At 45.3% G+C, this 15,482-nt stretch overlaps 1 protein-coding gene across 1 annotated transcript in view; it reads left to right on the top strand.

Moving 5' to 3' along the window:
• The window catches only part of Lmx1a (LIM homeobox transcription factor 1 alpha), a 143,156-nt gene extending 128,190 nt beyond the window's left edge, over window positions 1-14,966 (top strand). Inside the window, exons 4-8 of the mRNA XM_023564630.2 lie at window positions 4,212-4,384; window positions 7,450-7,527; window positions 8,955-9,024; window positions 11,573-11,743; window positions 12,873-14,966. Coding sequence (XP_023420398.1) covers window positions 4,212-4,384; window positions 7,450-7,527; window positions 8,955-9,024; window positions 11,573-11,743; window positions 12,873-13,033 — 653 coding nt within the window. The 3' untranslated portion in view covers window positions 13,034-14,966. The remainder of the gene's footprint in view (window positions 1-4,211; window positions 4,385-7,449; window positions 7,528-8,954; window positions 9,025-11,572; window positions 11,744-12,872) is intronic.
• Window positions 14,967-15,482: the final 516 nt, after the last annotated feature.

Raw genomic sequence — 15,482 nt, 5'->3', positions numbered from 1 at the left:
GGTCTGCTTTGCCAACAGGGAAGGAGGCGGGATCCTCAGTAAATATCCAAGAACAGTTTGGAAATTTCCCAAGATAGTCAGGGGAAGGCATTGAGCCCCCTGCCCACCTTACACATAGTATCAGGAGCTGGGGATGGTCAGCTTCTGTTGGCAGCTGGGGTGTGATATCTGTTCATACTTTGCGAGAGTCCAAAATCCCCCTCCATCTCTCAGTCTTCAGCATTCTGTCCCTGACACCCACCGGGACACCTGAACATCCACACTGGTGACTGTTCGGGTACAAGCATTTCCTGCTCAGTCCACATAAGTTACTGACTGGAAAGAACACACCGGACCATGCTACCTACCATTGACTCCACAGGGCGGCTCAGCACAGATGAGCAGTGCTCCCTGCTTCAGAGCCAGAGCCCAAAACATTGGGACAAAGAATGAGCAAGGTTTGATGGAGAACAGGAGTCAGGAGGGGTCCAGGGCAGGGCTCAGCCTGGTGGCTGTGTGTAAAAGGCAGTCTACTGGTACCCAGGCGTGCCTGTCCACGTTGCTCATGGCTCCCTTGTGCTGCAGGTGCTACCATGGCTGAGCTGTGTAGGTTTGACAGAGACCATAAGGTCTGCAAAGGCTGTAAGATTCGCTCTCTGGAATGGTACAGTAGAGTTTGGAGACTTCTATTCTAGAACACAGAGTGCTTCTTGAAAGGAAAATGGAGGACCTGAAGAGCGAGCAGAAATGAGACACTGAATGGTGGAAGGAAGAGGAGTCAAGAGGAGGAAAATACACCACACAAATAATAAAACCTCTCCAGTGACAAACCACAGCTGCTCCTTCTTCTTTTCCTCCTTGTTGTTCCCTACCCATTCTGTTTCTCCGCCTGGACACAACCATGTTTTCCTCTCTGCCTTCTTACAGGACTGTCGGCATCCTCCACAGCCAGGCACTGAGAGGGAGCCTCCCTGAAGCCTGCTTCTCCATTCCCCCGCTGTTAGCAGCTCTTTGGAAATGTGCTCTTGCCCTAGGTCGGGCTATGACAGTGCAGCTGTAGGAGAACAGGGAAGTCCTCCCTCCCTCCCTCTGAATAGACTTCAGAAGTTGCACTTTGCTTCTGGAACCAGCTCCAGCTCCCTCTCCCTCTTTTATTCTGTGCCTTGTCACAAGCACCTACCTGTTTGCATTGCACAAAACCAGATCTTTCTGTTGGCGAGGATCAGTGAACACTACCAGTGTAAAATCTCAGATCAAACCTCCTATTAATAAGAGGTTGTTGCTAAGAACATGTGTCTGAGTCCAAGAATATACCCTTTATATTGCAATAATAATAATAATTATTACTACTTAATGAGCACCTATCACATTCTAGACAGGGATAAAACCTTCACCTAGAGCATCTCATTTGATTCCAACACATGGTTACTTTCTCTTTGAGAAAACTGAATCTTTGGAATGTGTTCAAAGTCACACATGATCAGCAGAGCTGGAATTGAAAGCAGAGATCTAAGACCCATGCTTGTGGACATCTTGTCACATTGCTAATGTCTATGTACTATTTAAAATTTTCAAATGGTTGTTTAAATTTTTAAATAATTGTTATTGTTTAAAATATTATGTTTTCAGATAACATTACTCAAGTTACTGATACCCATTTACTTCAGTCTATATGAGGAATGATTATAAAAGAATCAGAATGACTTTAAGACATTTGAAAGTATCATTTTACTGACCAAACTAGTGTAAAGCTGGTTTCCAAAGATAGTACAGTATCATTTTTAAATGTGCCCTGTCCTCAGAATTTCTCAGTCCTTCTCAGGGTTGACCAATTTAAGTTATCCTGACTTGGAAGAGATCAGGTGACCCTTGGAGTGGGAAATCAGCCCTCTTCCCTCAGAAATGTTCCTGAAAGATCACTAATGCTCTAGGAGCAGCCTCTTCATCCCATCAGGGAGGTTAATTTGCTGCATCAAACACTCAAGCTGGGGAGTCTCCAAGCAGCCAGATGAGGGGCCCTTCAGGGGTGAATTTGTGTGGGCTGAGGATTTCTTTCTTCTACCTTTTATCCTCTTGGGATGTCTTATTTCCCTCAGGCTTTAGTTTTTCTGGGTTTGTTTTCTCCTTGGTATTATGCAAATCTCCTAGGAAGACCTTTACACCCTTCACCCAGGTGTGACTGGTCCCAGTGCCCCTCAGTCCAGGATGGGATGAGCCTACGATGAGCCTCAGAGCCTACGATGCCAGGAGCCTCATGTGAGGACTCTGGCAGTGATGCAGATGAAATTTTCAGGGTCTTTTGTGTGTACTCTTGAGAGGGATGAGATAGAGGGAAAAGATAACTTTTTCCACAACATCTATTATACCACATGTGTATTTTGTACTGTTTCCCTGTCTGGGTGTCATTGTCATAATGTATAGATGCAGAAGGTGGCTGGGGACATATTGTAACTGACATAGGGCCCTACATAGAGCCAGGAGAGGGAGCAGCTGCCTGTATCAGTCTCTTTCCAGTTCAAGGTTTTCAGGAGAGTGTTTCCTGTCTGTCCAAGTTATTTGTCTCAATTTCCATAGAAAGAAGAAGCTACTGCTCTTTTGGGTGGAATAAATCTTCTGGCCGTGGTAGAGCCAAAAAATTAGCAATCAGCTGATGTGGAACCAAAGCTGCATTGCAAAGGGGCACCCTGAGCAGAGGTGGCAGGAGTAGGAAAGGAGGCAGGCAGCACACATGTGTGTGGGCTGGGCTTTCCTGATGTGGACAGAAGGCCCGGGGCAAAGGAAGCCCTTTGGGCCAAGGTTTTCACTGGCAGGGAGGAAGACATGGAGTTTCGGTGAGGTGAGAGATGGGGGGAATTCTTGGGATAATGAGGATACAGCTGCCTTTGGCTTTTTGTGCCCCACATAGAAAAAGTCTGTGTCCCAGGGGTGTTTCCAGACCCAGGAGATAGTCAGGGGTAAAATGTGACTTTCCCTGAAGGTTTTATTCCATTTACAATTTCCCCATGTTTCTCTCTGCTTATGGAGTTGAAGGAGTGCTTGGGTTTTATAGCTATTTTAGCAGGGAGTTATGTATTTTATAGACAAGCACTATTGATGAGTTGTTGGTATTTTCTGGTCATTCTTCAGTGAGCTGTGCCCATAGGTAAAGTTTGATGCTGGTCATTAATGGTATTTTATATGGTCCTATTTCCTACCTTCTGGTAGTGGCTAGAATTTTAGACACAGTGTCTAGAGAGTTATGCATAAATCCTTCAGGTCTTGTCCCAAAAATGATGTCTAGAAAATCATATGAATAGCCCACATTTACTGAGCCCTTCTTATGTGCCAAGCTACACTTGAAGGATCTTACTGATTATAGCTCATGTGACCCTCGCAGCAATCCCAATGCAGTGGATTCTCTTATATCACAATCTGCAGATGAAGTAATTGGGTTATAAAGGATGAGTTAACAAGGTTATATATAAGGTGTGATTGAAAAATGCAGTGAATGTTTAAATTTTTAAAAGCTTATTACAGTAAAAGACACATTGCCATAGATTCTCCTCAAAATACTCCCCCTTATTCTAATCATTGTCCTATCATTCTTGCTACTATGTAAAGCAGTTCTTCTTAGTGAGTGTTTGCAGTTGTGCTGTTGTGGCCACTTCTTAGAACTGAATTGATCCAAAACATTTACTTTTCATGGTAGTTTTCACTTTAGGGAAGAGCTGGAAGCTGCATGGTGGTAGATTTGGTGACGAAGGTAGAGTAAGTCACACTATAATGTGCCTTTCGCTTTGATGGCACTCAGCAGCTGCATTCACCATAGTTTTGATCACAACTTATAAAGCCACTAAAGGAAGAGGGCTTCCAGAACTGCTTCAGAAAGTGGCAAAAACCATGAGATAAGTGTGTCCACAGCAAGGAGGAGAATTCTGAGGGGGAAGAGTGGCACTATGTCTTTATTGTAATAAACTTAAAAAAATAATTTACCTGTTTGCCATATATTTGGATCACCTTTGGTAGCTGGTGAAAATGGAGCCAGGGCATCACAGTGAGGCACAAAAGGCCTTTCTGTTTCCTGTGATTTTCTTAGCCTCTTTCTGGAAGCTTGCACATCAGTAGCACTCGGGTCGTTGCACTCACACATGGAGGCATCTGGGAGCACAGCACCCGAGTGTCTTGTTACGAAACAGCATACAGCTCTAGAACATGCCTTCTGGGGTACATGACATGGTTTTCTCCTTTTCTAGGCAAGAGTGATGATGAAGAAAGTCTTTGCAAGTCATCCCAGGGAGCAGGGAAAGGAACCCCTGAGGATGGCAAGGACCATAAGCGTCCCAAGCGTCCCAGAACCATCTTGACGACCCAGCAGAGGAGAGCATTCAAGGCCTCATTTGAAGTGTCCTCCAAGCCCTGCAGAAAGGTCAGCAGGGGAGAGGGGAGAAAGTGGAACAGGGCCCACTCTTCTGGGATGGCAGAGGCTTCTAGGAGTCTGAGAGGTTGGGAAAGCAGATGAGACAGAGCTTGTGCAGGTGGAAATCCCTGATGGAGTCTCCAGGAACTTCCAAGGTATGGCCAGGGAAGGAACAGAATCTTTTCCCCATGGCTTCATGTGTGGTTATCTCCTCCAAAGAGCTCTGGCTTATACCTCTCATTTTCTGGAGAGCAATGGGAATAATAGTAGTGATAATAATAATAATAATAATAATAAGTATTAGTTGTGATATAGACCAAGGTGCTGCAATGACGAATATAAAAATATGGCGACTTGCAAGATGTACTGATTTTGGCGGTGATGGTGAGGACTTGGCTTTTTGTTTTTTTGACATACTAACTGGGGATTCACTCATACTGTAGTTTGTCTCTCTTTGTGTTGGATGTTGTTCCACTCTCTGGATATTCCATGTTTTTTTCCCAATTGTCCATCGATAGGGGTTTGGGTTGTATCCAACTTGGGCTGTTAAAAAGAGGGCTACTTTGAACATCTGTAGAAAAACGGCAGTGGCCTAATGAGATGGGAGTTTATTTTTCTTTCATGTAACCATCCAACAGAGAGCAAGCCAAAAGCGATAGGCCAGCTCTGTTATTCATCATGTGAGTCCAAGGGGGGGTCACCAGTTGTTTCCATTTTTCCAGCTGCTGGGTGGGGTGGGGGAGAGGAAGAGGAAGGCAGCTACCTTTCTGAGGACATACCCAGGGTTTGCTCACACCAATTCTACCCACATAAGTACACTGGCCAGAATTGACTCCAGCAGTCATGTTTCCTGCAAGAAAAGCAAGAGAATGAATCTAGCTGGTCGCCTTGTGCCTTGTTAAAATTTAAATATTCAGGTATTGGCAGGAGAGAGAAGATGGATCCTGGGGACAGTTTGTAGTCCCTGCCACAAATGACTGTGTCCTTTCACTGAGCACTCATGATTTATTGCACTGCCTTCTATATACCATATACTATCATTTACACGTTAAAAGAAACAAACGCATTCTATTTTTAAATTTATAAAATAAATAGTTTTTAAAAATTAGCACTGTATTTTTCCTGGGACCCTATCTGTATTAGTCAACTTTCCCTGAGATGAAGAAACAACCCAAAATCCTAGTGGTTCCTAATAAAAATGTATTTCCTGGTTTCTGTGCTGGCCATGGGTTGGGGCCTTGCTGGGCTCAGGTTTAGGCCCATGCCTCCAGTAACTCATTTGAGGGTCCTGGCTGAGGAGCAGCAGATCCAACCCATTTCTTGGTTGGTCTCATGAGGATGGGATAAAGCAAGAGGCCACGTCAGAGCAGGAAGCCCAGGGATATCCATGTATGGATATCACACTGATCACATCCACTTGGGTCCCACTGTCCTAAAAAAGTCATGGGGCTTAGACCAACATGGGTGTGATGCTGAAGCACCCCCTAGCCCTACCCGCGTACATACAGAACAGGGTGGGGATGTTTTAGATAATTGCTGAACAATGTATGACAAAAGTCACAGCTTTGACTTTTTAAGACTTAGCTGTAGAGTTCTCCTTTCCTTCCTCTTGCCACTCTCTCCATTCCCAGATGGTACTTATAGAGAGTGAAGGGTAAAATCCGAATTGTCCTGCTAACCCTTCTCTTCTGTGCACTCCTACCCTCTCGATGGCCTTGTGCCAGGTACCTGTCCCCAGGCAGTTTACAGCCACCTGCTTAGAGGTGAAGCACACTATAATGCCAGGAAGAGCACTGGTGACATCCAGGAGGCAGGGGAGCTGCAGGAAGGGAAAGGTCACTGTGTCTGCAGACTCTGCAGGGCTTTGTGGAGCAGGTGGCTTCTGAGCTGGGCCTCTGAGCATGGATAAGGTGTCAGCAGGTGCAAGGGGGCCTGTGCATACCCTGTTGTAGGTGGCTTAGCAGGAGGATGTGCCTTAAAATCTGGCCTAATCATCACACTTCAAAGTTTCAGCCCAAAAGGGGCGAGAAAAGAACTCGAGGCCTGCAGTAGCTCTGCTGAAGTGCATATTCAGTAGCCTCTTTCAGTCCCTTCTCTGGGATCCATCGGGAAGGGTCACAGTCTCTCAGGCCCACTCTGTGCTTGCCTCTCACTGTCCCGCCGGCCCCTCACCATGTGCCTGGATGGCTGGCAGATGTTTCAGCTCATCTCTTTATTACCTGGATCCCTACTGTCTTCAGTTCCGTGAAGCCCCAGTGCAGGTGCCACATCAGAACTGTCCACCTGGCTCTGCCAGCTTCCAGATGGCTCTCTGGAAAGGGCTTACTCAGGACAACACCAAATATAGATAATTGTAAAACACCCAAAGTCACCTAGAGCTGGAGGGACAAAACCAAAAATCTAGGTGAATTTGGACAAGAGAAGAAAGCAATAGAGAACCATTTTGCAAAATGATCCTTAACCCCCACTCTCCTTAGGTAGGCTAATGAGTACATATGGTCTTTCAATAAAGCATAGTAGTCTTCAATAATATCTAAGACCCACTTGAAGACCTGGTTTCAGAATAAAGAAAACCAGAAATAGTTTGAGGAATTATACATTTAGATGAATGGGTGTCACTTTTTTTGTTACTTTCTGAAGGTCCCCTCTTGACCTGAAGGGAGACCTGTTCTTGTGTTTGAGTTTATGATGATGAGTCTCTAGCTAGCCCTAACCCGCAGGCCTGTTAGATACTGGACCGAACAGCAGGAAGTGAATGGAAGGTGAGCATCATCTATATTTACAACCATTCCCCCTGGGTCACATGGCCACATGACTTCTACATTCTGTCAGCTCATCAGATTCTCTCAGCAGTGTGAGCCCTGCTGTAAAAGGCACATGTAAAGGAGCTAGGTTGTGTGTGCCTTTGAATCACCCCCAAACCATGCCCCGTCCTGGCCTATGGAAAAACATGTCTTCCACGAAACTGGTCCTTGGTACAAAAAAAGTTTCCAGACAACTGTTGTGCATAGGATGTTCTGCCTCCTACCCCGGGCACTAGTGTTTCTCCTCTGATAATGTTTGCTTTCTTCAAGGTGAGGGAGACTCTGGCTGCAGAGACTGGGCTGAGTGTCCGTGTGGTTCAGGTGTGGTTCCAGAACCAGAGAGCTAAGGTAATCCTGCTGCTGCTTCTTTTGAGTTTCTGGGTTGCTTGTTTTCTGAACAGTAACAGTAGGATTTTAGACTTGCTGCCAGGATTTTTAACCTGAACGCATTAGACAGAGAAGCCCTCTTGATGAAAAAAATCCCGTCATCCACAATTATTTCAGCCACAGAAGCCCTGTGGCAATTGCTTTAGTGCAATGACTTTTATTTTTCTACTGGCCCTGCACAGGAATTTGGCCAGCTATCTACATAAATAAATGTCTTTATATAAAGACATAAATAAAGATCTTTAATTTACATTTGTTTTTAACTTGTATATATTTAATCTGGATACGAAAGTTATTTGAAAGTTTCAAAGAGAAGCCCCAAAGGCACACATATGACCGGTCTGAGATGACGTGTTGGCATGGTGGACAAAAGTCCTCACCCCGGGACTGCCCCTTATGGGCATAGCCCCACACCATCATACCGTCCTCCAAATCCCACCAGCGCCTGTGTTTCCCCAGCACTGTCTTTGTTTTGAACTTGGCTCATTTATCTTCCTACTTCTAAATACACACATGCCCTGGCCTGTTCCTCTACTATCTCGGCCTTCAGTGGGTGACTGTGGTGTCCTTATTTGATCATGATTGGTTAAGGTAGCATTTTCCCTAACCAAATTCTTCAGAACAGGGCTTTTGATGTATTGTTCCATTAGGAAGAGACTCTCTGGGCTGGCAGGTCTGAGAGGCCCTAAATACTATGTTGTCATAAAGCAGAGGAACACATTTAAATTTGGGAAAAATGTTGCAATAAAGAAAAACATTTAAATCTGGTTTTTCTTGCTCTCTCTCTTCCCTCTCCTTTCCTCATCCCTTCTCTTTCCCCACTCTGTATCTCTCACACACACAAAGTCTAAAAGCATATATGTTAACATTTCATGGAACCCTAATATCCCACTGAACACAATTGGAGAAACATTGGGTTAAAATGTGCTTTCCCGCCTAGAGACACGAAATCCTCCTCGGGAGGTGTAACAAACACAAGCCCAGCAGACGGGAGGGAGGGAGAAGTCTCTTGGCCCATCTTATACTTTGTCAGCAGCCCTGAATCCACATCTATCTTGGCTGGGACATCCACATTTATGTGTACAATTATTACCTCGCGTGAAGCTGTCCAAGTGTAAGCAGCAAGTTGTATTTGCTGAGAGGTAATCCCTGTTTCTGAGCAGACAAAATTCATCACTGCCAGCGGTGTTTCCACTGCAAAGTATAAGAGGCCTCAGTTGTGATGAGGTGCTGCTCCTCGGTGGAGAAAAAGCTTGGGAAACACTTCCCGAGTTTACAAATCACTCTCTCACTAGGGGGGAAGGCTTCACTCTCCTGCCCCCACCCTGTGGAGGGTGTGAGCCTTTGCTTCCTTGACTCCTAACCCTGTGGTCCTCCTCCCCTGTCAGATGAAGAAGCTGGCCAGGAGGCAGCAGCAACAGCAGCAAGACCAGCAGAACACACAGAGGCTCAGTTCTGGTAAGCTGGTGGCTCAGTGCCTGGAGGGACCATCTGTTCTCAGATACCAGTGTGAGAGATAAGACCTTTCCGTGGGGCCTGAGCCAGGAGAAACTTGCAAGTGTTGAGGGCGTGTGAGCCACAGTCTAGGCCAGCTGACTGGAGGTGGCTCAGCGTTATCCAAGCTCCCTACCCTGATCTCATCTGGACCAGGAACACAAAAGAGTCAAGGCATGTCCTGTGCCTTATCTTGCCCTGTCCTCCTTCCAGGATAATCAGTTTAACAGAATATACCACTGATGTAAAATCCTTGTGTTACCTGTTCAACACTGTGGCAAAATATCTGATATAATCAATGGAAAGAAGGAAAGGTATATTTTGGCTCATGGTTTCAGAGGTTTCAGTCAGTGATCACTTGACCCTGTTATCTTTTGGGTCTGTGGTGGGCAGAATGTTATGGTCAAAGTATGTGGAAGGAAAATGCTAATGCTTGGTGGACAGGAAGCAAAAAGAGTGAAGAAGGGGCTGAAATTTCCTTTTCATGGGGACATGCCCACTGGTCCACATTATTCCCATGAGGCCCCAGCTCCTGAAGATGGCAACACCTCCCAATCGCACATAGGCTGGTGACCAAGATTTTAGTAATGTGTCTTCCGAGGACATTTGAGATCCTGATCATAGCACCTCTTTCCAAAATAATGCAAATAAGGATAACAGAATATTCATCAACTCCTTTCCTGAAGTTTTGTTGTTCACAAAGTATTCTCACACCTATCGGCTAGAACTCACAGCTACCACTACCTGAAGTGAGCAGAAAAGTTATTATTATTCTCATTTCACAGATGACCAAATAAAGACTTTCAAGTCAGGACAGGGTCCTAGGTCAGTAAGGAAAGGAGCTGGGATTAGAACTCATCTTTCTGATTCTGTGTTCCGCTAAAATATGCTGCCTAACTTATCCCTACTAATTTTTTTAAAAAATAGGGGTCATGGTGAGAAGACTGGGGAGACAATGAAGAGGGAGAGGTTGTGGGACTCTTCAAGGGGGCGCAAAGGACAAAAAATTATCAAAATCACTGTGTTAGAACAATGTCTTTCCTAAGGAAATGTGCTCTCTCACACAAACTCAGTCATCATGAGAATTCCTTGTAGAGTCTCTACTTTGGAGTGGGACTTCTTACATTTTTAATGTGTACATAGATCACCTTTAGTGTTGAAGTAGTTCCAGCTCACAAGAAGGGCCTAGGGTGCAAGATTCTGAGTTTTTTTAATCAAGCTTCTACATGGTCTGTGGACACCCTTGTGAAAGCTGCACAGTGAGAAGTTGGTTCTCAGGGTCCTCTGCAGAGTCCCTTATCCTTATGCTTGACACCTGACCTAGGCTCAGTCTGGATCTGGACTCCTGTAGCAAGAGTTCCTTTGATTTCTTATCCTCTAAACAATGGTATTTTAACAAGGGAGATACTAAAAGAGAGAACTGATACATGGGATGGATGCTGGGGAGGAAGGATAAACAGTGGGCTGGTCAGGAGACTTAAATTCTGCTTTCTGCTCTGCCCACAATGCTGTTTGATTTTTTCCATATCTTTCATGCCTCAGTCTGTGCATTCTTAGGATGGGCGAGTATCTGCTAGCTCTATATCATTAGGATGCTGTAATGTTCAAAGAGAGTCACAGATATGTGTGAGACCCATGTAAATTGATCCCATATAGGCCAACAAGTTCAAAGAGAGAACACACAGAGTTTTAGTGCTTAGGGTTTTGTTTAAAGAATTATCAGGAAAGCTCTTAGTGTAGACTAAAGAATGCAAATGATGAGAGAAAGAGAGACTGTGGGAGTTAATAGAACCATGTTCATAACAAGAATGTGGAGACAGGAACCCATAACGTTTCTCATAAGCTACACAAGTGCAACAAGGAGTGGTTCTTCTTGTCAGCCCTGGGCAGGGAGAGGGTGATCAGCTGGTCCAGGATCATGATTCCCATTTGACTAATGGGCTCATAGTGGTTATTGCTGCAAGGATTTTTAGATTCATTCACTCCATAAGCTGCCAAACTTAAGTAGAGTAACCAATCTCTTCAGTTCAATGATGGAGTTCAGAGATGCTCTCAAATCTCAATTGCTCAGCTTCCACTCTATCCCTGACCTCTGAGGTGATGGTGCCTTCCTAAGGCCCAGCCTGGGAACCACTGTTGTCACTGTACCCCCTTCTGTTTTGTAAATGAAGCAAGTAGGGCCCAGGAAAATAAGATGATCTAGCTGCAGTCACACAGCTTACTCAGTCACCAGCTGCCACATGGTCACCATGCATCTCACCGCAGAAGCTGTTTGTGCCTTTTTGTAATCACCAATACTGAATAGGTCCGCACCAAAGCATGACTTCCAAGGCTGGGTCATAAAAGGCATGATGTATGCTGCTTTGAGCACTCTTAGATCACTGCTCTGTCATGCCATAAGGAGCAGCCTGGAGGAGCGGTAACAGTGGGGACCTGGGAGTGACGAATGTGACATCTGTGTGGAGTGCTGGGCTGCAAATTGACGATTACCTGCCTTCTTCTTTTCCCACAGCTCAGACAAATGGTGGTGGGAGTGCTGCCATGGAAGGGATCATGAACCCTTACACAGCTCTACCCACCCCACAGCAGCTCTTGGCCATCGAGCAGAGTGTCTACACCTCCGATCCCTTCCGGCAGGGTCTCACCCCACCCCAGATGCCTGGAGATCACATGCACCCTTATGGTAAGAGAGACCCACGCCCCAAGGGGCCCTCTCTATCTTTTCTGTGCAGGGTTCTTCTTCCTTCCCAGTCACATCTATGCATTTCCCAGATGTTCACAGTGGTTCCCTTGCAGAATGAGTGTTCCACAAAATACAGCTGGAGTCATTTAACCAGGAGAAAGATGCACATGCAGGTTCATCAGTGATGTTTCTATTGATTCTTATTTTCAAGGCTTCTTAGCTGAGCTTCCCATAAGAGTCCAGATTTCTACTTAGATCAACATTTAGCTAGTGAGGCTTTGAGACAGAGTAGAGTGAGCTTTGGAGTGGAAGGTGGAAGTTCAACTTCAGATTTTGTTCTGTTTTGTTTTTTTCAAATTCTTACATTTTCAGAATCTCAGGGGTCTTGTTACAGAAAAGATCCCTGTAATGAACCCTACAGTGGAATGAGTAATTAAAGCCCATGACAAGTTTTACAAACTCCAGTTTGAAGCTGTCCTACTTATTGCTGGTGGGACACATGGCCCCTTCGGGGTTTGGTTGCAGGGGTTCGTCTACTGCTCCCTAAGTTGCGTCATGGGCTCCTCCACTGTGGTGCACACTAGCTGAGGACAGGCACCAAATTTTCATTTCCTGTGTGGCACAAAGGGAGACAAAAGGGACTCAGTAAAAGGGATGGTTGAAAATTTTAAGAAAATTTACTACAACAAAAGACATATTTCATGCGTTCCCCTTGAAATACTCTATCAAGTTCAAAATACAGTACTCTGAATGCACTTATGCCACCGTTCCTGCACCTTCTGAAACAGTTCTAGGACCCCTACTCTGTCTCTCTAACCTCTGGTATTGGCTTTCTCCCACCCCTTCCTCACCATCCAACACTGGTTTAAGATGTGCTCAGTTGAACTCTGTGTCACATCCCAGGTTATATTGTGCTGACTTATTCCCATGTGGACATGAGTCCCCTAGACAGACTATATCTTATGACTCTCCTCATTTTGTGTTTAGTTCCCTTCATGCCCACTCATTCCCTGGCACCCAGTAGAAAGTGTCCCCTGAGGCCACCCATGTTGAATCCAGCTGCACTTCCTAGTACTGAACTGAGTAACTCCTTCCAGACTCTCATGTCAGTGTTTCATCTCCATTTCAGGTGCTGAGCCCCTTTTCCATGACCTGGATAGTGACGACACTTCCCTCAGTAACCTGGGTGACTGTTTCCTAGCAACCTCAGAAGCCGGGCCCCTGCAGTCCAGAGTGGGAAACCCCATTGATCACCTGTACTCCATGCAGAATTCTTACTTCACCTCTTGAGTCTTCCCTTCACCTCTGTGGCTAGGCTCCCATATGGAACAACCATGTTGTATGAGGGGTCACTGGCTTTAGGATGGGGAGGCCAGGGAAGAGGTGGGTGGGGAGGGAGTTGTGTTGGGAATGCTGTTGTATAATGATTTGGTGTAGTTTGGCATTTCCAAAGACTGAATACATTATGGATTGCATAGTTTAATGTTTCTAATAAGAGTCTTAGCATTAGATATGAAGATGTGTTTATCATTGAGGACAGGGACTTTTAATATAGACATTTTCATGCAAACTAGATACCTAAGGACTCCCAACAACTTCCCACCATTTTGGGGAAGCTCCTGTCAAGAGGTGCATATGTTTCTCCATCTACACACCCATAGACAGACAGACAGAAAGACAGACAGATAGGTAGATGTGTGTGTATAACCTTTCCTACTTTATCATCAAAGTTTATTCCTAATTATAACAGACACCAACTGTACAGCAAAAGTAACTTTATTTTCAGTGTGAACTATATTTAAGGAAATGCTTGATGCACTTAAGTTATAAAATGAGATAATTTACTTTTATAAACTTTATTTTTAGTTTGAAGAGACTTGTCAGCAGGGCAGAGAGGGCTGCTCCATCTGGCCCTGTAGCTGTGAGTGCTTGAGTTCGTTCTGTTTTCAGAGTGTCATTGAGGTCTGGAAAGCAACTCAGTGTGGCTGGTGGTGTTTCATTGGATTCTTCCTCTCTCTGCTGTTGGATTGGTGAGCTTGAGTGGAGAGGATTGGAGAGCAATCCTTGAATGTGTGCTCACAAAATACAAAGCCTAGACTTTTGGGCTTTCTTTCTAATTCTGACACAAGGTTTTGGGGCAGCTTTAGGAGGGTCGGTTCTGCACTTGAGCCACAGCCTCTGCAAGAGTGGGACAAGGCTGACAGCATGTACCTACCTCCCTGGGAGCCACTGAAGCTTCACCCCGGATGCATGAGCAAGGCTAAGACTAAGATCTGATATTGGTTTGAAATATAAGCAGACCCCCCAGACAGGGAAGGAGGACACTTGGCACTGCAGGGCAGGCAGACTCCTATGACTGGTGCCCAAAGGCACCTCTGCATACTGAAGTCATCTGCATAGTTGATGCTGGCAGTGACAGCAGCTCAGTGGGATGCTAGAGTCCTTCGTGGGAAAGAGGCTCAGGCTAAGGGATGGAGGAGAGGAGGGTGGTGTACTAGAGCAGGAATGACAGAGTATGATTGCAGACCTGCTTTTTTATTCAAAGACCAGATGGCAGGTGTGGTCATCCTGAAATATTTACTGTCTGTCTTATCTAACACTTCACGGAAGGATGTCAGTAGCCCCTGTTGTAGAGGGCTGGTCTCTAGACAGCCTCTTGGGACTTACAGAGGTGGAATGACTAGGTAGAACACCAGACTCTTCCTTCTGACTTCTTTCACTGGCCCTGAACACAGAAGACCCAGCAGCCGTCGTACACAGGGGCAGGTCCACACCCTGGTCCCCAAACATGGTGCTAGGATGGGATCTTTCTGTGTGAGAAGCCTCTTGGGAAACTAGTGCCAGTCAGGAATCAGAGGGAAGGTTAGGACCCATCCAAGAGGGGCTGTGACAGGCTTGGCCTCACTCCTAGGAACATCATCAGGGTCTTGAATTCAGCCACATTTCCCCTTCGCTCTCTGCATGGCCAGAGAGAACATGACCCCTTATGGTAGCATCTATGTTGTGTGATTTTTGTGCTCTTGTTTATATTTATGCAAACCACCAAGAAACCCAAATAAGTCTAAAGAGTGAAAATTATGCAGATGTTGAGTGGCTCAGCAGGTTTCTGTGGTGTAGATCAGTTGGAGAATGTAGCAGACATTATATGAGTGAAAGCCAATAGAGATCCTTTATTCCGCTCCCTAATGACATACCGAGATGAAATTAAAAACCTCTTACAAAAGAGCTGTTGTTTATTCTGGGTTGGGAGGGTGAACAGAGAACCAGGGGAACTTGGGAGTTTGGTCTACAGGGCCCTGGGGATAAGCTTCTGGTAAAGCTTCAAGTGAATGCAAAGAATGAATACAACAAAACATAAGGAGAAGACGGTCTTCAACCTCCAGCCAAGATGGATCAAGACCCCAGTCTTTGCAGGACACCCAAGAAGAAGGTGCTGGAAACATTGCATCATCACCATAAAGTTCCTTTGTACAGAATTTGGGTTAATGTTTGCTTGGAAATCAAGATGAAGTAATGGGTCAGGAGGAAGTTTTCCCAAGCAGAGTTTAGGGTCAATGCTTCTCCAGGATGAGAGAGCAGAGCAGCAGTCTGACTTCCTTGTAGAGGTCTCAGTAATTCCAAATGGGATAGATGACTGGGCATTGATTATGACTATAGAGGAATGAAGTAGTGAAATGGTATGGAAAGAAGACCAGAGGGCATATTCAAAGGATAGCCTCATTGTTTGTGACTGTTTTGT

This window comes from Cavia porcellus, unplaced genomic scaffold (assembly GCF_034190915.1).
Source record: "Cavia porcellus strain 051 isolate PalLab524CR breed Dunkin Hartley unplaced genomic scaffold, mCavPor4.1 scaffold_7, whole genome shotgun sequence".
NCBI lineage: Eukaryota > Metazoa > Chordata > Mammalia > Rodentia > Caviidae > Cavia > Cavia porcellus.
The sequence above is the reverse complement of the archived record's forward strand: the minus strand, read 5'-3'. Positions and strand labels throughout refer to the sequence as shown.